This window comes from Coccinella septempunctata, chromosome 1 (assembly GCF_907165205.1).
Source record: "Coccinella septempunctata chromosome 1, icCocSept1.1, whole genome shotgun sequence".
Taxonomy (NCBI): Eukaryota; Metazoa; Arthropoda; class Insecta; order Coleoptera; family Coccinellidae; genus Coccinella; species Coccinella septempunctata.
The window spans coordinates 61,616,181-61,638,828 of NC_058189.1; the positions used below are offsets into that span (position 1 = coordinate 61,616,181).

Genomic DNA, 22,648 nt, shown 5'->3' on the forward strand with positions numbered 1-22,648 from the left:
TTTGCTCCTGCGAAAATTCTTGCACTAATTTGTCAGGAGCAAATTAACTAGAAAAAATTGTTGCCTGACAATGAACTGAAAATAAATAACGTTGAAATTATAATTCTAAGTTGTAACGTTTCGGAGTCTATATCAGACTCCTTCATCAGACGAAAAATTTATTTTTGAAAATCTTCTGAATTGTGGCTTTTGTTTGACATTAATTGTCAACACACAGAAACAGAGACTGCATAGAAAAGTTGATTTTGTTTCAGAGATTGGGAGTGAAAACCCTAAAAAGTTTATGTATATAAATGATGTTGAATGCTGGATGCAATTCTGACTAAACGCAATGGGGAATTCTCCTCAATTTGGGTTATCACTGCATATGCAAGTTTAAACTGAATAAGTATGAGTTTCATTCATTATTTTTTCACATACACCGCGGAAACTATTCAAAATCATCCTTCAAATATGGGGTTTTAAAATTGAAATCGCTTTGTGCGGAGTTTACGATTTGGCAACAGCGCATACAAGACAATGAAAAGACCAATGTCCCATTAGCTTGTTGATCTACAGGCGCGTACCTAGTGGCGAGCTTCAACTGCAACCGGCCATAAAAATCCCATACAATTTTACGACCTTCCTCGTTCGTCGCAGACTTCATAGACAGCCATCTTTGTCTATCTCATCAAGAGAATACATTTGTTGTCCTTTATTATCAAGGCATATTTCAGTCGATGTTGCCAGCTTGAGCAATTCTCACAAAACGCTTTAAACTTTAAATACCCATTTTTATTTTTCATTTTTAAGTGCTTAAAATTTTCTTTTTTGGGAAACGGTTGAAATGGTTATTTCAAAATGTGATGTTTCAAAGATATTCCATAAAAAATACATCATATTCGTCAGAAGGAGTATTCCCTATTGTGGAATGTTGAGCTTCTTGCAGTTCTTATCAGTTTTCTGAACAAATCAATTAAATAGTTATAGAAATATTTCGCGTAAGTCGAATGAGTAATTTATTCAAGAATTCCCAATTGCAAGGGAAAATTCATTGCCGAGCGAAGCGTTCTGAACTTCGTACGCCTATGGAATCAATTTTCTACCCATCTTTCACATGGTCCAGGTGGTTTAAGGAACCCTCTTTATTATAGGAAGGTATGTCCTCCTCAAAATGACACGTGGCAGAAGATAAAGTTACACAAAAACAATTTTCTGTTACATCCCTGAGAAATCAGATAATTCTCACTGTTTAAGATTATGAATTACCCACTGTGACGCTTCCAGGATATACAAATTTAACTTTTGAATTGGAAAATGGATATATCCAGACAAATTGAGCTACAGTTACTAGGATGAACATGGCATATTCTAATTCTTTTATTTCCAGGGAAACCCGAGTCGAGAGATTCTTGGTATGGTAGATACTTTTGTAGAGGATGTAGCAAGAGTTACAAGCATAAAAGGCACCTTTCGAGCCATATCAAGTACGAATGTGGAAAAGAACCATCCTTCAAGTGCCAAGCCTGTACCAGGAAGTTTTACCAAAAATACACTTTGAATGCCCATCTTCGACAGATGCATAATATAAACTCTTTCTGAAAGTCCAACAACCCTTTATAGTATTGACGAAACATAATCTTCACTCTCCTCAAAGAAGCAATAAATGACTAATTTTGTTCGTCTGCTGTGGACAAAATGGAAAAAGTGCTAATACACAGGGAACATTTGCCAAATAATGTGCCAAATATGGAATTGTTAGCGATATTTACAACTGTTTCAGGAATAAATATTTTTCATCTCATAATTTTTATTTTTACTTCAACCTCTGAAAACTTTACGTTATGGTCTTGTTTGTTTATTTCAAGGTTTATGTTCAAGGGAATGATTTTGAGGGAAGTTTGAGCTCAGAATAATCGTTTAAAATGTTATATTATAACTATAATATAGAATATTACAAAATTCACAGCATATACCTTCAAAAAATAAATCATACACAATAGCTAAAGATACAGCAACACTAGGTAAAATTGCAAGAATCAATCAAATATTCATAATGACGGTTTTTAGAATTTTCACAAAATTTTGAGATACATAGAAATAAAACTGAGAACTACATATACATATAATTTCGAACATCTTCAGATTCGCCAGAATGCTATGCGACATTTTCTGAACCATCGTAGAAACGATAGTCGAATCTGTTTTTTGGACGACCCAGAGAACTCTGCTGTTGGAATCTGTAGCCACAATAGATACAGATCGTCATTGATATTCGAAAATTCATGACCTTCAAATAGGGGGTGGAGAAAGTATTCGTAGAGTTTTTCTTGTGGCACTGTGGACACTCGTACAAGTTATCAGCTGAAAGGAAAATGAAATTTAATCGAGAAAAATTCTATAGGAAGAGGGTCCATTAAAGTAGCTTTTCCCCAGAAAAAAGTATGATTAAATGATAGGTACTGATTTTCTATAGGAAGTGAATGCTTCAGTTTGAGATATTTTTTAGTTTTTCTGCTGTAAACTGGATATACTGACACACAATTTTCATTGAACATTTCTTAATAATCTACTGACATGTTTTTCTTATTACAACGACAATAATTACAGAAAGTTAAAAATAGTGCACCTGAAGATGTTCTTGTAACAGCATATATAAGTTGTCATACTAAATTCCACGTGGAACTTCTTTCTTCAGGTGGAAAACATCATGAGGATAAAGATTTAAAAATAAACGATGTATAATTATTGATTTTCATGAGAATTCTTTATTTTTGTTGTGGTAAATAGTAGCAACTCACCATCTTGTAGTACTTCCACGAATGCAAGATTCCAATAATCTATTCTTCTATTAATTTTATGGTTTTTACGCAGGATAGAATTTTTTTTCGAGATTGCTCCACATCGATACATTTTTAGATTTGTGTTTATGCCAGTCTCAACTCAGATACGATCTACGAATATTCTGAATATTTCTCTCGTCCTTATTTTCTTAATGCTCATGTGGCATTGTAAACAATTCAGAAAAACGACTGTAACCTAGAAAATTCATATGCCACGAATGTTGATTTTGAAATACATGATTATACCGATGTTTGCGAAACAATAGTGAATATTTTTATTTCTTGAACAGAAATCATAGTTGAGGGTAGTGGTTATTCATTGATAGTATAATTTACATACAATTTAGATTTGCAGGAAAAATATCGAGTTGGAAAAATTCAACATCAAAAAATTCCGCATTTGATGGAACATCTCATTTCATTTATTGAAACAGGAGGAATTTATGTGGTAGAAATATTTAATATGTAATATTTCCCGTTATACAGGGTTGAGCATAAGTCTCCCAATCAAATTTATATTTCTTCAACTAACAACTCAAAATGAGAACGCTGAAACCCCTCAATTGATGTTTAATCACTCCCATTCTATAGTAATAAAATAGAATTATTTTCGTTAACCCCTAAGCAGCAACCCCATTCAAATTCCTTTTTTCAAAAACACACATATACCATGTGTGGACTCCTCGGAAAACTCACGAAAAATTGAAGAAACACAGAATTCTCTTGAAGAAAAAATACAATTATTTATACAGGGTGAGTCTTTGACTCGTGCACATATTTAAACAGTAGATTCTTGAGGTCGAAAGAAACACTTTTCCCATATCATTTTTTTCGATTCAGCCCTGATAAAAAGTTTTTTATTTGAGCAGTGCCACCCCTGGAAAAACAAAATTACCTTCAGAAGAACTAGCTAAATCTGTGTTAAGCAGACTTGTATTTAGCCAAAGTAGCCAATTTATCAAATTTCATAGATAATTTTTAATTTTTCAACATCAAATTACTCGACAATGACGCATTATACGAGAAAATATGAAAAATACCTTTATTTTACAAAACGTTCAAATATTCAAGTTTCAAGAGCTGGGTTCTTTGAATTTTTGGTAATTTTATGATACGTAATGGTCATAATGTTAAAACTGGAAGACGCGGGTCATATTTTGTGTTCGAAAAAGATTAATCAAATGAATGATAAATTATATTCAGAAATTCATTTCATTCGATGAAACCGTTTTTGAGATAAAACTTAAAATATCATATTTTATGTTTTTTCAACAGCCTGTATCTTTTAAACCCAGCCGAATCGCGAAAAATGGCAAAAGAAAAAAGTGTTTCTTTTGACCTTCAGAATCGAGTGTTGAAATATTTGTAGTAGTCAAAGACCCACCACCCGGTATATTCAAGCTTACAAATATTCATTAGAAACTTAATCAATTTGAAAAAAGCAAAATGGGATTTAGTGCATGAGAATTATAGATAATATCCTGGAAAAACCAATTATAATTAAAACATATCAATAATTTTACGAAAGAAATATGTCAGTGGGTTGAAAAAAAGGCCTACTTGAAAATGATTTTTTTTTCATAAGTCTTCATCTTTGGGGTGATAAAATAAACCACATAAAATTTAAGTCCATATTGCAATTGATTTGTTTTGAAAACCGAAATGTATGATATTTGCATTGGTTGAAATTTTTTTTCCTTTTTCCTTTTTCCTTTTAGTGAGAAAAATTGGGTTCTCCATAATATATGAATTTCAGTGAGAGTTCCACTAACAAGTTCTCAATTTCAGGTAGGGAAATAACGCATCCTTATTCTTGTGGAACCTGTCAGAAGTCCTATAAATACTCTCACTCTTTAAGTAGACACCTGAAGTACGAATGCGGGAAAGAAGCAACTTTTGGATGCTTTGTCGAAGGATGTCCCTACAAATCTAAGCGGAAGGATAATTTGAATGCTCACATACGTTCGTTGCATCTGAAAGAACTCAGCATGAAGCTGAAACCGAAGGAGGAACTTGAGACATATTGGCAATACGACGGAGTTTGAATAATATTTACTTTGTTTTCAATATACGTGTTGGATATTATTTTATCGAATTCCACACAAAGTTTTCGAAGGACAACGAAAGTGTTTTAAAACGATAAATTTTTATTTCCTAATAAGAAATCCATCTTTTTTGAATCATATATTTCTACTGTAATATTGAAGGTGAAATAGTTCGAGAACTATTTTTATTTTCACCTTCGCACTGATTTTTCTACACCAAGCAATATTTTATAATTTGAATAATTATCTATGTACATTTTCAAAGTAATTTTTCAGGGTGGCAAATTTTCTTTTTATCGTTACATTTTCTCTTTGAAAGTTTTCTTTATTTTCGAACATGTTTGGACGATAAAAATAAGGTATATAACGACTGGAATTATATCTACAAGAAGTTTTACATTTGAGATGAATAACTAATGCATTTTTGAGTAGAGTACAATAATAACTTGATTTCATGTGAGTACAACTCAAATGAAACTGATATTATTTCAGTTGTACCCTGCTTTCACCGTCTTACATAAAAAAGAAAATACTTTATAATCATATTAAATTTAATTATTATCAATAACAATAAATAAGGAAAAAATTGATTATTCATCCCTTATGGAACTCAATAAGTATGTGATCATCACAAAATAACTATTAGAATTTTTTTAATAAAATATCTATAACAATCAGTGAGATTTGAACGAATATCGATTTTTATTTATTTTATCAATGAATAACTTCCAGTTTAAACAGTTTTTTTGGAGTGATATTATTGAACAATATTGTTCACCACGTTAGAATGATTATGAAGAAAATTAATTTTTCGTATGTATGACCTTTCATTTCCAATATTGTAATTTGTGAAATAACCATTATTTTAACTATTTGAACAGTGATAAATATTTTTGAAAAAAAAATATAAGAACTTGAATAATTTTATCACGACCATCATCTCATTTTTATATTTGAAAAATAAATGAGAAAATTACATTTCTATACTTCTTTCATTTATAAAGTTGCATGTTTGTGAAGTGTTTTTTCGAAGATCGTGATAAGACTGGTAGATTGGTGAGTTATCTGAGGATATGTGAGTTGAAAGTTATTTTCAGTGGAGCAAAAATATGAAGTTTATTGAAATATTCAGGCTCTGTAGGTGAAATCGTAAATTCACGATAATCACTGACTAACGTACAGTTTCTCACAATCAAATTTAGTTCTTTTAAGCTCGAAGCTTCCTTTACTGTCATTTTTTCGGATAGTTTCACAATTAAACTCAAAATTCCTTTAATGTCAAAGCTTCCTTCAACCCTATTAAAAATGGCACTAAAGGGACTTTAAATTTGATGATGAAACTGGACGTTAGTATTTATTTTGATTGGGAGTGACTTGTGATAGCCCTGAATGAATTTGCACCAAAGATTGTTAGTTGACTCGTGAGTTGATGTTGTCAGTTGGCATCCTTGCATCCAGTTTCTATGAATTCATCTGTTTGTTTTAGGGAGGAGACATTTCTGTGGGGCATGCGGAAAGTCTTACAAAAACAGGCCTACATTGCTGCGACATATGAAGTTGGAATGTGGGAAGGAGCCAAAATTCCATTGTGAATATTGCTCTTACAAAACGAAGCGCAAGTTCAGTTTGACTCTGCATATAAACCATAAGCATATGGAGAAAATTTTAACTATTTGATTGTGATTTTGATTGGGCTATTGTTTAGCGTGTTTTGTGATCCAGAATTGAGTTCGTATTTCTAGTCTATTCTAGTGAATAAATGTGATTATGTGCCAAGAATTTTCTTCGATATTCCTACGAATTTCCCAATATTTTCCCGAAGATGAAGAAGGAAAATTCCGAAAAGCCAATTAGTGGTTTTTCCATATTCCTAACAGAAACAAGGTCACTTCTAGCCAGATGATATTTTGCGGTTGAAAATCTCATTCACTGAATCCTTGGCGTGTTTTTCGGGAAAAGTTTCTCTTCGCCTGATGCTTTAAACAGTCCTAATACATCCTTCTCTAAGTTACGACCCCCTCAATTTCGCCCTTAAAAGTAGTCTTTTTTTATCTCAGAATCCGGTTATAGGAAAATCATTGAATTTGGTACACAAGAGGCTCATCACGATATGCGAAATCTCATAGTGCTACTTATTTTGGCGATAGCCTCCTCAAGACACTTTTTATTGGGCCACGATGTTTTTGGAACCACTGAACATTAACCGTATTTGAATTCCTTGAAAATTGTGAAGATCTAATTGATAAACTTTCTTGTCTCTTGCAATTTTTCGATGAAACACAAGATTTTTGACAAAAATCCAAAAATATCATTGCATGCATTCCGAGATTCATATGAACTTTTACTTGTTAATAAAATTTTTTTATTTTTCTCAAAAATCTTGCTTTTCATCGAGAAATTGCAGAAGACTAAAAAGTTTCTTATCTTCGGTATAACAATTTTCAAGGAAACACGCGGTTGCTGTTAAGTGATTGACCAAGATCACTGATTTTCGAATGAACAGATTCTGAGATTCGAAGAAAAGACTATTTTTAGAAGCTGCAACTCCTAAAGAGGAAGGAAAATTCGGGTCTCTTAATTTTGTCTGATCAAATTTTGTTGCATTGACTTTGGGACACCCTGTATAATGTAGCTATTAAATGCAAATTGTGCATTGAAATTATTTGAACAATTTCGATAAATTCGCAGTCAAAGGTATGATTGAAGGCTGTTTTTTCGTGAAATTTCTGAGATTAATGGTTCGTAGATGGAAAAAGCAATGAAGTGATGATAATATTAACAAAATTATACAAGTATTCACACTAATTTCTGGCTCATAACTGCAGATTGAATATTCATAGGAAGAATGCCGTTTTTGATTTTTGTAAATTCGAATATTTTTCCGAAAAAAATTTGAATTAATTTCACGCTTTTGTTTTAGATAAATTTCTCTCCTTATTCTTTGTGTATCCTAATATGAATATTTGTAGTTAATGTTGAGGAAACCTTTCAACTTTTTTCTCTATACCTATCAACTTAATGGAAAAAACTGATTTGAAAAATTTCATTGAATATGATCGAATTTTACTTTATGAGCTAATTCCCATAAGACGATTAAAAGTATTGATCAATCCAATCGTAACTCTGTGAAGGTAGGTGCTTTTTTATCCAGAATTGGCAGCCGACTGCGAAGTTATTGGTAATGCAACCGTAGGATATTGTTCTATTAGTGCGGTAAAAAAAAATCCGACTGTTCCCGATTGGGTCCCCATCTCATTGTGCGTATTTAGTTTCAGAAAATTTCGAATGCAACAAATGCGGTAAGTCCTACAGGGCGAGAAGGTCACTATGGAGACATCAGAAATTCGAGTGCGACAACAAACATCAATTTCCTTGTTTCATTGACTGCTGTCCTTTCAAATACAGGAGGAAGTATCTCCTCGTAGCCCATCTGAGGAATATTCATGATCTGACGCCAGAGCAAATAGCTGAATTGCAGCAAGAGAAATCGAACACGAATGATTTTTGGAATCAGCAATTTTCTTAGTATCAATATATGAATTTGTGTGTTGTACCTATACGAAGTGATGTGGAATAAATCTTATGTTATGATATTATTGTTTTTTTCTGAATATGCTGATTTCTGTGTTACTATAATAATAATAATAATAATAATACTTTATTAATCCTGTCAGACAAATACATGTATAGGACAAGTCGGACTACCCTATAGGTATACAACAAAGGCATGCTCTCAATATTACTCTGATACATCAATAACTCCCAAAGCATATGTCATGAACATGAACACAAAATGTACGAAAAAAGTAAAAATTTCATCCCCATAATCGAAAAAGGGCTGATGAAAAAAACTACAAAAATCAACAAAATAGTGAATACCGAATATATGAGTTTTGTTCGTTACTTTTTATACTCACTCTGTATTTGTCTTTTAACACTTTAAGACTCTTCCTCCTTGGATCACGCATTATATTCAAATATTGATCGATTTTTTATGGTCTCTATGATATGCAATAACAGCATACAAAATATGGTATCACAGGAATTCATTCATTTGAATTTTTCCGCGTTTTTCGATCTCTTCAAGTGAAATGTTTTCACAGAATCGATTTTTATGCTTACGTTTTAAACCCAAAGGATCGGACATCCTTAAGTAGGAAATTTCTAGGTAATTCCTAATAGGATATTACGCTTTGGACGTTGAAGCCCAAATGTCCATTCACTTTCATAAAAATAGACGATTGGTCATGAAATAATTTGCTTAAGTTTTTGTAACAATTTTTTTATACGCTGTAAAAATGATGAATGTTCTTGCCTTTTGGCAAACAAAAGAAAAAAGTAACCCTGGTATTTTGAAATCCAGGATTTATCAGACGATATCAAGCTTAGTTGATGTAAGTAAATAAAAATTGCGTTTCATCTTAATCTAAATGACTAAGTTTTAGCTGCATATTTCCACAATCAGGAAGATAGTGAGTGAAGAGGATGACAAAGAATTTCCTTGTATTGGGAGATCCAAAAATATGGTGGCAGTTTAGGATTTCATTCTCAGAAAAGATCTGCAACGACAAATTTGGAATTATTACTTAAAAAATTAACACTTCTATATTGACACACTACTCGCTATAATGATGAAGATAATTTGAAAATCAGGGTTGGAGCTAGATTACCCTAGCTCTCACGGTTAGCTGCCATTCAATCCCATCTACATTTGGCTCACCATATACTTTCCATGCCAATAACTATATTTCATATAAACGTTAAGTAAATGCACATGCATGAGATATTATATATACGTAATTTCTAAGAACGATATAGCGCTGATTCAAAACCAAAAAATGTGTGAAATATGTCGAATTTAGAAGGCCAAACGACTGCTTTTATAAATGTGAATGGACCATGAGCTTGGGCTATTCTCGACAAAGCGGGGTTCTCACATTTAGACGTCAGTCATTCTCTTTTGAAGCACTTTTCATACTCCATTTTATTTCATAGTATCTACTTATACATAACTGTATTTTTGTAGTTGGACATTCATGCACTCCTCATTTATATCCCCAATTTCATTCAGGTGCAATCAAAGCGTTTCATTCATAATGCTTCGAGAATAAAATATTGATTTTTCATTATCTCTGATCTGAAATTTGAAGCATTTGATATAAAACTTCATTTTCAGGAAAACGCAAAGAACGTTCCTCAGATATTGGACTGTTCCCATGTGATCGCTGCAACCGACCTTACAAATATCGGAAAAATTTGAGAACCCATCAAAAATACGAATGTGGACAGACCCCTAGGTTCGAATGCTTCTTCGATCTGAATATCTGTCAATATAAGTGCAAAACGAAAACCTCCTTGAAGCAGCATATGCTTCAGAAGCACAATATTCAATTGTAGACATTCATGCACGCTGCTCAGCAACTGAAGGGATGCCGTAAGAATATCAAACCTTGAGGTGAATGAAGAACGAATTGTGATATTGAAAAAACTCTCGGACTAGTTGAATCTGCTAATTCATATAATTATATGAACAATTGTTGAAATTCACAGGTCTGGAACCTGGACAGTTCATCCATCTACTTTGAAATGTTGGTCAAAATTATTGTATTGTTTTGCATAGTTGGATAGTTCTCAAAGAGTGTAGTATTTTTCACATAGAGAAACATCGTATATTTTGTTAGAATGTTGAATATTCTTAGGATATATGAGTGAAATATATTTTTGCAGCAGATGTATTTGCTTTTTGTTTATCTATTGGTAATTTCATAATACCTATTCATTTCAGTTATGCTTTCTAGTTTAAGTTGTTATTTTTATCTCACGTCCTGCCTATAAATTACCCAGAAATTTCACACATTCCAAAAACGGAATTTGGATGTGGTTGCACCTAAGGGGTTAAAAAAATTTCTCAATTCTATTGCTAGAAAATCAGGGTTATTGAAAATCAATTGACAGGATTCCTATATTTACCAAATTAAAGACACGAGCATTTTTGGAGAATTTCTCCAGTTAATTTACGAGGATGTATTGATACCTAGTTAGCCCAAACCAGTTCCATGCATAAAAAAAAATATTGCGTTACCATAGCAACGAACAATAACTCAATAGAAGTGTCAGTGTGAAGTTTGAGGTCAAAAAAAGTAGTCCCCAAATGTTTGAATGTTGACCAAAAGCGTGCAAGGGTAGAAGAGTTGAAAACGATGTAGACTTCTTAAACCGAATTGTTACTATGGATGAGACTCGGGTAAATTTCGACGATCCAGAAACAAAGCAACAATCGATGGAATGGCGACACTCTGGTTTTCCAAGAGCTAAGAAGTTTCGTGTCCAAAAATCTGCTGGAAAAGTTCTTGCTTTAGTTTTTTGGGATTGCCATGGAGTAATCATGATTGATTTTTTTGATAAGGTCAGGACAATAACCGGAGATTATTATTCGACATTACTGACCACTCTACGGGAAAAAATTAAAGAGAAATGACACAGAAAGCTATCCAAAGGTGTTTTGTTTTTGCAGGACATCGCCCCTGCACACAAATCTCATGTTGCCATGCAAAACTTTCGTGATTTAGGGTTTGAATTACTAGAACACCCCCCTTATTGACCAGATTTGGCTCCATCCTACTATCATATCTTTCCTCAACTGAAAAAAAGTTTAAAAGGTCGTAAATTTTCTTCCAACGAGGAGGTAATAAAAGCTGTGGTGGTCTGGTTTGCAAAGCAAGAACAAACATTTTCTTTGAAAGGTCTAGAGACGTTGCAGGTTCGCTGTAATAAATGTATCCAATTAAGAGAAGAATATGTCGAGTAATAAAATATTTTGATATTGCTGTTTTGTTTGGTTCTATAGTAGGCTAAGATAATGGAATAAAATTGTTACTAGAACTAACTGCTGAAATATTTTCACATGGACAATTTTCCACTTCCTACTCATTCAATCCAGTAACAATTCATTAACTCAGTTTCATTTTCAGGAAAATTCTTCAAATGTGAAGTCTGCTCTAGATCGTACAAATATCAACGTAATCTGAGATCTCACCAGAAGTTCGAATGTTTTAAGGAACCCCAGTTCCGTTGTCCTTTCGAAAAATGTCTGTACAGATCGAAAACTAAGGGAAATTTGAAGCAACATATCGCTAAGATTCACTTACCTGAATGTTCAACGAAAACCACAGAATTCCCCAGTGTATTTCCATGAATGTATACATTTGAAAGGATCTTATTGAGAGTTGACAAAGGAAGGGAATATGTGAGATAGTTATACTAGAAACAGGAATAAAAAATCATTTCTAAAAGATTTTTTTCTTTGTCCAGCAGTTCCTGTGAAGGCCTTAGCCCTTTGCGTCCAATTTTTGCTTTTGAAGAATCAATGAATACCCACATATGATAGTTTCAAGACACTTCAAAATTCAGGTTTTTCCAACCATACTATGTCACTATTGGAGTGTTCTTTGAAAATATACTACTTCAAGGAGTATAAATCATGAAAAGCCAATAAAATAGAACCCGCTAGTGCATTTGTAGTTTGATAATCTGCTCAAAGTTGAATCGATTGATCTGGAAGTGAACTCACTAATATTTTGGACGCTTTTCAGCTAAATTCACCTGCCCGGCTTGCAATAAAACTTACAAATATCTGGGGAATATGAGAGCACATCAGAAGTACGATTGCTTCAAAGAGCCACAGTTGGAATGCCCCGTGTCAGGGTGTTCCTATCGAGCAAAGTTCAAATCGAATTTGAAATCTCATTTAAAGAGGATGCACAACCAATCCATGTTGCTTTCCCAATAAAGTAATCAGAATTGTCTTATTTCACTGTTTGATTTGTTACGTCCGAAACTGAAGGCATGAAATTGAATGTACGAAGCTATTTTCGGTTCATTATCATAACTAATGAACCGTTAGAGCTTCTGCAAGTTTACCACATATTCGACTGATTATATCACCTAATATTTTGGTTACTTTTCAGCCAAATTCACCTGCGAGGCATGTCAAAAAACTTACAGGTATTTGGGCGGCCTGCGATGTCACCAGAAATACGATTGTTTTAAAGAACCACAATTCAAATGCCCTGTTTCAGAGTGCTCCTACCGAGCCAAGTTCAAATCAAATTTGAAAGCTCATGTTAGAAGAATTCACAATCAGTCTTTGTGATTTCTCGATGAAACGTTCACAATGTTCAAGTATGCTTAACTTCGAATTTGAGTGAATCTTAATAAAACGAAATAAAGGTATTCTAGTCTGCTTATCTCATTTATTGATCTATGAAAACCTGATGAAACAATTTTATGCATTGTGCATAAGCTGAAAACGAAATTCCTATTCTTTGCACTTTTTAAATCATCCGCCGATGAGTTAATCAGCGAATCAATCATTTGGGTATTTCTTCAAAAATATTCATTGTTTCGTCCTCATCAAGAACATTTTCATATAAGTTCAGCCTTCAGCTACTCCAACACCTAGCTATTATTTGACTTGACCTAGATCATTAATTTTTTTTTATACTGACGAATATTGGGAAGACAGCGAGTTTTATAATCAATTCTGTTCCTTTATTTTCTAAATGGATTATGAAACTGGCTGTTAGCATAGTGTGTAGTGAGTATAGTTAGTGTATTTAGTAGAGGTGCATTTCTAAGTTATTGGTAACAGAGTTGGAAGCTACATCACAGTATTAAAAGTGAAAAGTGAGCTTTTGTTAATGCGTATAAAACGCATTGAATAGTGGCAAATGTGGCTGAATATAATATCTCCTTATATATTACTTTATGTGATATTCATTCGTTTTTTTTATATAGGCGTCATTGATGAACGATGAAGAAGTTTCTTTGGGTAAATTGATAAAATCTTCACACATCTAGGTTGATTTTGATTATTCTCGATTGAATTTAGTTTTTAGGAATTGGAGTCTGTGAAACTGAAAAACAGTTCGATGATTGGCATCAGGGCTCTGTAAACAATAAATAACGATATATAAATACAAAAAATAAAAGCAGTAACGATTCATAGAATTCGACATTTTTTTTCATTAGGTTAAAAGTTTCTGAAAAATGTATAATTTCAAGACAATTGAATACAGCACAGATTGAGTTCGGTAGACTGAAGTAAGTCTTTTAAATTAATTCAGTGTTTTTTCAGATGTCTTAAAGTAATATTGCACGGATTAAGTTAAGTCTACGCGTTTTATAATGTTTCACTGCTTTTAAATCTCAATCTGTATTTGTTAAAGTTATTTCAAAGACAGTAAATCAAAGAAAAGAGAAACATGTGTTTCGTTTCTTCTGCACACCTGAAACTTCGTTATTTTGAATGAAACACCTCATATATTTTTACATTTTTGATTCCTTGTTAAATTTGAATATAAGTTTGATGATACAAATATGTCTGAATTCCCAACGGTTTTTGAGAAATTTGACTTTTTATTAATATTTTGACAGTTTGAGGTACTTACATAAAGGAATAAAGATCCGTCCCTCTACTATGTAATTGATTCAAATTTGGACTGTGTCTAGTCAATAAATGAAACACTAAAAATTTTCCTTGTAAATAACCATATTATATACAGCGTCCACGAAAACGAAGGTCCATTATCGAAACAGAAATTCATCAAAATCTTTTTTTTTTTAAGTGACAACTTATATCTTTTTTCTGTTCATTATTTAAAACAACTAACAAAAAAAGTTTAAATTATGAACAGAAAAAAATATGGGTTGCCATTAAAAAAAATGAAGATTTTGATGAATTTCTATTTTGATAATGGATCTACGTTTTCGTGGACCCTGCATATAATATGGTTATTTAAAAAAAAAAAATTTTGTGTTTCATTTATTGACTAGACACAGTCCACATTTGAATCAATTACATGAAATAGGGACGGAGCTATAGTCTTTCATGCAAGTACATACCTCAAACTGTTAAAATATCAATAAAAAGTCAAATTTATCGGAAATCGTTGAGAATTCAGACATAGTTGTGTTATCAAACTTATATTTAAATTCAACAAGGAATTCAAAAATGTAAGAATTTCAAATAACGAAGGTAATAGCTGTGCAGAAGAAACGAAACACTTTGTATAGTTCTGAATAATTTTAGGAGATGCTCTACGTTTTATTTGAAATTTTTTTTTGATGATTTGATTTTGATGCTATTCTGATGGTCATTATGAATTTTCGTTTCATGATGCGAAATCTGTGACATTGAAAATGTCAATTGTTTCTAGCCTAATCTATCGCTAAACCTTCTGTCGGTGGCAGGAAAAAGGTATAAAAATACCTACTTCTGTCAGATATTTAATTTAACTATTTCAATTGACTGATTTCCCTGAATTTTTTGAAAAAGATCATGGAGCATGTGTTTATACATTTTTCACTAATAATATCGAGTGTGTGTGGTTCACAAGAACTAGAAGGATGTTACTAAGCCATGTAAGTTGAAATTTTTCATTCCGTTATTCTTTCAGCAATCTAAGATGATAAAAATGAATATGGACCCACAGTTGTACATTTGCCGGAGTTGCTTCTGTAACAAATGCAATCTCTCTAACTCGAATTGGTTTCAGGCACTCCCTTCGTTTGCTACAGATGCGGGAGAATGTATAAGGGTAAAAATGGTCTTGGCAATCATCTCCGATACGAATGTGGGCTGGAACCAAGATTTTTCTGTAATTTCCCTGGTTGCAACTTTAAAACAAAACTTAATGGAATATTGAAACGGCATAAGATTTCGAAAGGACACTTCCTTATGTGAAACACCGAATTCAATCGATTCCATGATTGAAAACTTCAAGCCCTATGTACATATTCATTTAGATATTAAAGGGCTAAAAACAATATTGAAATTGGGTAGGGAGAATTTAAATCAATATTGTTTATATTCCTTGACGTGAAATAATTGACCATGAAAATTTTATTTGAGGAATTATTGGGCTATTTCCATTATTTTTAACTAATTTCTTAATGGCTAGCTCTCGCCATCCATCTCCAGGGTTCTTTGGTTTTTAACCAAAGAATTTACCCATGTATTTAGTTACACTCCGTGTAACTCGTTTTTTTCCGAAGGAAATCTAACTGAAATTGTTTTTTTTTTCATGGAAACTGACTATCAGTCAGGGCCAATATTGATTTTGTTTCCATTTTTTGTTTGGTTTTATTTTATTGCCTTGTTGTTCTGATTATTTGTAAATTTTTTTTAATGAATCCTATAGGATGTACATTATACCCAAATTTACCTGTAATTATTATAAAGAAATGATAATTCTGGGCGTTGAAGTTGATTTGACTTTATGGGTAGTTTATTTAAAGTTATTGTTGTGTTTATGCAGATTTGATTAAGGTTGAGAGTTCTCTGTTGCCACAATAAATTATTTGTAATGTTTGCAATTCTTTCAATGACGACCCTGGTCTGAATTATACAATGTAATTCACCGCGATAGCCCATTACAATTTTACGGACAACTAATCACAATTTCGTGATGAAAATTGGGGTTTTCGACAAAGAACTTTCTCCATAATATATTTCTAGACCTCTGCAACTTCTGTTGTCAACTACTTTCTCATTTTCAGTATATCTTAGCGATTTGATGGCAATTTCCACAATTTTCAGCACAGTGATTAGTTTTCCTTAAAAATCTGATCCAATCGTGGAGAATCAACCTGTAGAACGTTGTTTAAAAAATTCTCATGATTGTGAGAAGGAAAGTTTCGATAAGGGCCACGTGCACATACAAAGATGAACTGCTTTGACATATGTTCATTTTATACTTATTTTGCGAAAACGTTTTGGAAATTTTTATTTTATAGTTATATTCTAAATATTTTTATGTTTATATCGATAAATTTCGAATATTCTGTGAAATTTTCAACTCACTCGCTCTGGAGATGCATCTTTCTTGAATATCCTTCAAACTATACAGGGTGAGTTTTTGACTCGTACAAATATTTCAACAGTAGATTCTTGAGGTCAAAGGATACACTTATAGCATTTCTGCAGATTCGGCCCTGATAAAAAGATATAGCCATTTTCAGTTTTCATAATGAGCTGTGCCACCCCTGGAAAAACGAAATTATCTACGATTAACTAACTAAATCTGTGACACTACTCCTCTGTGGATCTTTTAAAAAAAGTTGCATTCGGTCAAAGTACCCAATTTTTCGAATTTCACAGATATTTTTATTTTTGAACATCAAATTACTCAAAAACGGCGTATCATACAAAAAAAAACTATAATACGTTTTAAAAAACTTTCAAATATTCATTGGATAGCGTCTAACTTAGTTTCAAGAGTTTGGTTGTTTGAATTTTTGGTATTTTTATTGTACGTAATGGTCCTAATGAGAAAACTGGAAAACGTGGGTGATATCTTGTGTTCGAAAAACATTCACCAAATAAATGAAAAATTATATTCCAAAATTAATTTCATTCGATAAAACCGTTTGTGAGATATAACTAGAAATAATTTTTTTTATGGAGTTTCAACAGTATTTCTTTTGACCTCAAGAATCTACTGTTAAAATATTTGTACGAGATAGTAGCGTTTTCAGTGCTTGTTTGAAGCCATTAAATTAAAAACTTTCAGCGTTATAAATTTTTCGACCGAATGTCCATTCCATAAAATTTTTATTTCATTTAATTATAAATTCTGTTTCATTCAAAATAGATATTTCGTTTTTGACGAATTATCTCTTTTCTTGTTGATTTTGTTGTAAATTTGCTGCGTATTTGGGAATATCGGTGATAAGCATTTACAATTTTTGCAAAGGCATTCTCATTTATTTTACTCATCATGTATCTAGTACTAATATGGATCAGGTATATTTTTGCCCAATTATCCGAACTTCTGCTTTTCTGTACTCCCACATGATGATTACATATTTTTCCAGGTATTTATAGGTGTGAAACTTGTGGAAAAACCTACAAATGGCACGCAAGTCTTTCTAATCACGTTAGGTTCGAGTGTATGATGGAACCCCAGTTCATTTGCCCAGAAGAAACGTGCACTTTCAAATGTAAAAGAAAATCTAACTTGGGACGACATATTTTGAATAGGCATAAAAAACATGAATAAAGCCACCTTATATACACTACGATGTTTTCTTGACAAAGTTTACCAAGTCATTCTTAAACTGCAGAAACCCACTGCATATAACGCACACTTTTCTATGCGAACAGAAATATTTCTCACTTCGTGACGAAATTATTTCAATGTTCTGATCCCCAACGAACCGTTGTGTGGTTTACTACTATGGTCGATCTTTTTATTAACTTTGTAGGAGAATTATTGTAGAATTCCAGTAACGCTAAATTGCGAATAATGAAAAATTTTTTGCAGGGCGTTTCTACTGCCAAACCTGCGGCAAGAGTTACAAATGGAAAAAAAGTCTCCTGATACACTTGAGATATGACTGCATGACAGAGCCAAAATTCAGCTGTCCAGAGGAATCGTGCTCGTATAGATTCAAAAGGAAGGCGTACCTCAAATTCCATTTCAAAAGGTTCCATAAAGGAGAATTGCCCTCGTAATAACATCCCAGCAAAATCTAGATATAACACTTTTTTAAGGATTTTTGTACATATTTCGAATTAAACTTTTTTTTTTGATAGAAAAATTTATTTTTCCGATTGAAAATATATCCTTGATCAAGAGAATCAAAGAGTATTTTCCTTAGACAATCACAATTTGATTCGATAATTATATCAACAAAAAATATTCGAAAAAATTGTTTTTCAATAATTTTCGGAACACTCCATGACAAAAATCTGTGAATTCGTTTTTATAATGTAAAGGTCAAGCTTAAACTGACAAGGAATACAATAATAAGAACTAGTTCTAATGTTTTTCATCGGAGAAGGAGTTGTGTTGCTCTAATGAGGTCAAATAAGACCGAAACCATGGTCAGCATCTACTCTTCTTCGGTGGAACATTCTCACTTTCGTTCTGCTGACCATGACAAAGTAGCTATACTCAATTCACATTTATTTTAGCAGTCGGTTGGCCATGAAATTATTTTCTCAAGTTTTTGTAACTAGAACGGAGAAGGGTTGGTACTCATGAAATGTCGTTAATGTCATAACGCCGTTGCCACAACTAATATCAATTTATATATTCTAAATCCACAATAGGTCAGACGGTAGCGAATATATTCAATGTGAGAGAATTTATATAATGTTTCATCTGAATCTAAACGACTTATATTTCAGCTGAATATTTCCACAATCAGAAAGATTGTTAATGAAGAGGATGACAAAGAATTTCCTTCTATTGGGAGACCCAAAAAGGTGGTGGCATTAAAGTATTTTATGTTTGAGTGAATTAATGCGAAAAATTTACTACAGCATTTTCGATGAATGTCATCGTAGAATAGGTTCCCGAAAATTGATTTTTCTATTTTTCATTTGACTTGTCCTTTTTACATCGTAAATGTCTTAAGGTACCAATAAATATCTTATTATTATTATTATATCAATGTTATGTATTATGATGAACAGCCACAAATACGCTCCAGTTGTCCTGTTAATTGTTTATTCATGTGAAATTTTTGTTCAAAGGTGATGTTCATCTTGACTTGAAAATTCCTTTAATTCTTTTTACTTATATTGTGCAAGATGATTTTTGTTGAAGAATTGAACATTCTTGTAATTATCTGTTAATTCCTTCGGGAGATACCCAATCCCAACCACTGCATCATATGCATTTTATCTTCAGGTTAATATTTTTGAAATCTACAACTGATGTAACGTATTCAAACTTTAGCCAAAGAAGATAACGAACATTAACTCTCCTCAAGCTAGTGCATATTATGATATTATAATGATCTCTTGTATTTTCCATGCAAATAACTGGATTTGGTATGCCTTCAATCAGTTTGTAGAAACTTCAATTATGTTCTTCACATATTTTCCGAAGAAATTCGACATTGTGATAAAATAGGTAATAACAGAAACTTTTACGTAGAACGGGCAACATAGCGTTGATTTAAAACCCAAAAATGTTTTCGTCATAACTCCACATTTTCGTACTATACAGAGTGAAATGTGTCAAATTTCCATGGCCAACCGAGTGCTAAAATAAAGGTGAATGGAGTATAGTTCGATTCTGATCGTTACACTTGTTGATATTCATATCAGCATATTTTTTTATTTGAAATTCAATTTCACTATCGTAATAAAGTGTTACTTTTTAAATATTTGAGAGGGAGTATCAAGTTAGGGATGACCAAAACTTTAGACTTTTCGGAGTTTCATTCTTCGAGACCCATATTTGAGAGGAAGTATTTTCAATGGGGTTTTTAATTTTACACGTATTACTTGCTCACAATTTTCTTTTACCTATAGAATTCCTACTATTAAGCCTGAAAAACCCTCAATTTCCCAGAAATTTTGAAGTAAATCGAGGAAGTGGAAAATATGAAGTGTTTCGTCCTGAAACAATCTTTTGTGTAAAATTCCCAGTGGTTTCGCATCGGCTTTGGTCTTACACTGACACTTGAGGATAAGACCTTGCCAAAAAGACCAGCAGCAATTTATTTTATGGCAATTTTCGAGCTTCCATTTTGATTCTGGAAGAAGGTTTTCGATTTGCATAATTATTCGACAGTCGACAAGGTTTCGCTATTTCATCACACTTGTTCACTGTGCACCATCTCTCCCAACATACAGATTATTTAATTAATTTCCATTCGTTTGTACGCAACTCCGCATATCCGATTCACCTATTGATTTTTTTGCAGATAGGAGACGGTATGAGTGTGAAAAATGTCATCGTAGATATGCTTGGAAGAGAGGTTTAAGACAGCACGAGCGGTATGCCTGCAATGGAGACCCGCAGTTTTCTTGTCCTGTAGAATTTTGTAACTACAAGGCTTTCCTAAAGGGAAACATGAAAACCCACGTGCTAACCAAGCACAAAATGGATTTTCAATAATTCAAAGACTCAATAATCATGGGTGCATTATATTATATTCATAATTAATCTATGGTATCCATTTTTTTTTGTTATATGTATCAATAAACAATGGATGTGTGCAGCGTAAGAATTGGTTGAAAGATTTTCTTCGTACCAAAGTACCAATTTTACTGGAAGTTTCAGAATCAATACGATAAAACATTCTAATTCTTATAATAATGTTTGATAAGAGATAAACAAACAAAACTGATTTACACATAGTAGAGACCATTTTCTGAAAATTATAGACCACTTTGAAGAAAAATACTAGTAACTCCTCTGTTTTTTCATTATCTTTCGCTCCCTCGTTTTTTGTTTTGGAGAATATACATCGAATTCCTAATTTCATCAAACTGTCGGTGTGTCTAATGTGGAGGAAAATACAACAACACCGTGAGTTTTCCAGTGGAAACTTATCTCTCTTCACGTTTTCCAATTAAGATAACATTTTTCAAGTTTTAGTCTTAGAGTAATACTTTGAAATTGAAATATAATCGTACAAAGTAATCTTCACAGACTACTATCATTCCTTCTTGCAGATGGGCCACCCTTTGTATGCAAAAAATGCGACCGGTCTTACAATTTCAGTTCGTCTTTATGGAGGCATCAGAGATACGAATGTGAAAAAGCTCCGCAGTTTGCATGTCCATTTTGCAGCTATAGGTGTAAGCAAAAATGGAATTTGAAATCTCACCTCAGGTACAGACACAGTCACAAGTGAAAATTGTGATGTTCCTGATGTAATCAAAATAAAATACATTATATTTTCCTTCTTGCATCATTGTGAGTTTTATTCGTCGAATTTTCCCTTCTCAACCTTGTTTATTTCAATAATATGAATTAATTTATCCATACCACCCGCTGGTATGAAATCAACAAGTCGATCTGTATCGAACTAGCCAATTTGTCATTGTCAGGACAAGGGAGAACGTCCCATCGAAGATGAGTAGATGCTGACCATGGTTTCGGTCTCATTTGACCTCGTCAAAGTAACACAACTCTCTCTCCCATGGAAAACGCTTGGAATTGACGTAACCTCATTAACTAGTAGTAGCGCCATCTACTATAAAACGTATATCTCCTATATTTCCTCCAATTCTGCAATCAGTTATTGCTATGCTCTTTTTAAGAGTGTTAGCACCCTTAAGGAACGATTTGGTACATAGGTTCAGTAGAAAAAAATAACTAATTTCTCGGTGTTCTATCAACCCTAGAAATATCCCTGAAAAAAACAAGGATATACATAGGGATGAGCCTTGAAAATATGAATGAAATACCATATTCTCATTGGCTCAAGTGTATATTTTGACGCAGAACTGATTCGGAAAAATTTGCATGCTGTAATTTCCTCGAAAGAGGTACCAACTTCGAAATATTTTGGGCATATAATGCGAATATTAATACTTTTATATTTTAGAGTTTCCATATCCCTGCCCAAAATGTCCCAGAAAGTATAAATCTAGATCAGGACTGGCCACTCATCTCAAGTACGAATGTCAGAAAGAACCAGCTTTCAAATGTGCTGTATGCAGCTATAGATGCAAGCAGAAGGGGAATTTGAAACAACACATGAGGAACAAGCACAAACTAGCCATGGCTGATACTTCATCGTTTGAATGGCACTCAAGCTACATATGAGCATACGTTGGAAATCGGTTATTGGATATCATATCTTCATTCTTTCAAATCAGTCTTTACTCACAATGGTGAGTTGCAGCAAGGCTGATATATATGACAAATGTCCGCCGGTAGTTTGTGAATAATCTTGAGTGGATGCTTTTCAGTAAATGAGGTTATTTATTAATTTTTCACCTCTTATGAATGATCTTTGTTGTAATCCTAG

At 32.8% G+C, this 22,648-nt stretch overlaps 3 protein-coding genes and 1 long non-coding RNA gene across 10 annotated transcripts in view; 2 read left to right on the plus strand and 2 right to left on the minus strand.

Moving 5' to 3' along the window:
• Positions 1 to 22,648, minus strand: part of LOC123309063 (protein tramtrack, alpha isoform) — a 592,303-nt gene that overhangs the window by 131,307 nt on the left and 438,348 nt on the right. The window lies entirely within an intron of this gene.
• Positions 1 to 22,648, plus strand: part of LOC123309087 (longitudinals lacking protein, isoforms A/B/D/L) — a 286,345-nt gene that overhangs the window by 74,724 nt on the left and 188,973 nt on the right. The window lies entirely within an intron of this gene.
• LOC123309161 lies at positions 2,120 to 3,035 on the minus strand. Its single transcript, XM_044892132.1, has 2 exons — positions 2,781 to 3,035; positions 2,120 to 2,343 (listed from the first exon to the last, which is right to left on the minus strand). The coding sequence occupies exons 1-2, from the start codon at positions 2,890 to 2,892 to the stop codon at positions 2,138 to 2,140; spliced, it is 318 nt and encodes a 105-aa protein (XP_044748067.1). The 5' UTR covers positions 2,893 to 3,035; the 3' UTR covers positions 2,120 to 2,137.
• On the plus strand, positions 3,022 to 4,748 carry LOC123309230. Its single transcript, XR_006537249.1, has 3 exons — positions 3,022 to 3,127; positions 3,170 to 3,270; positions 4,611 to 4,748. It is a non-coding gene; the product is annotated as an uncharacterized LOC123309230 (long non-coding RNA).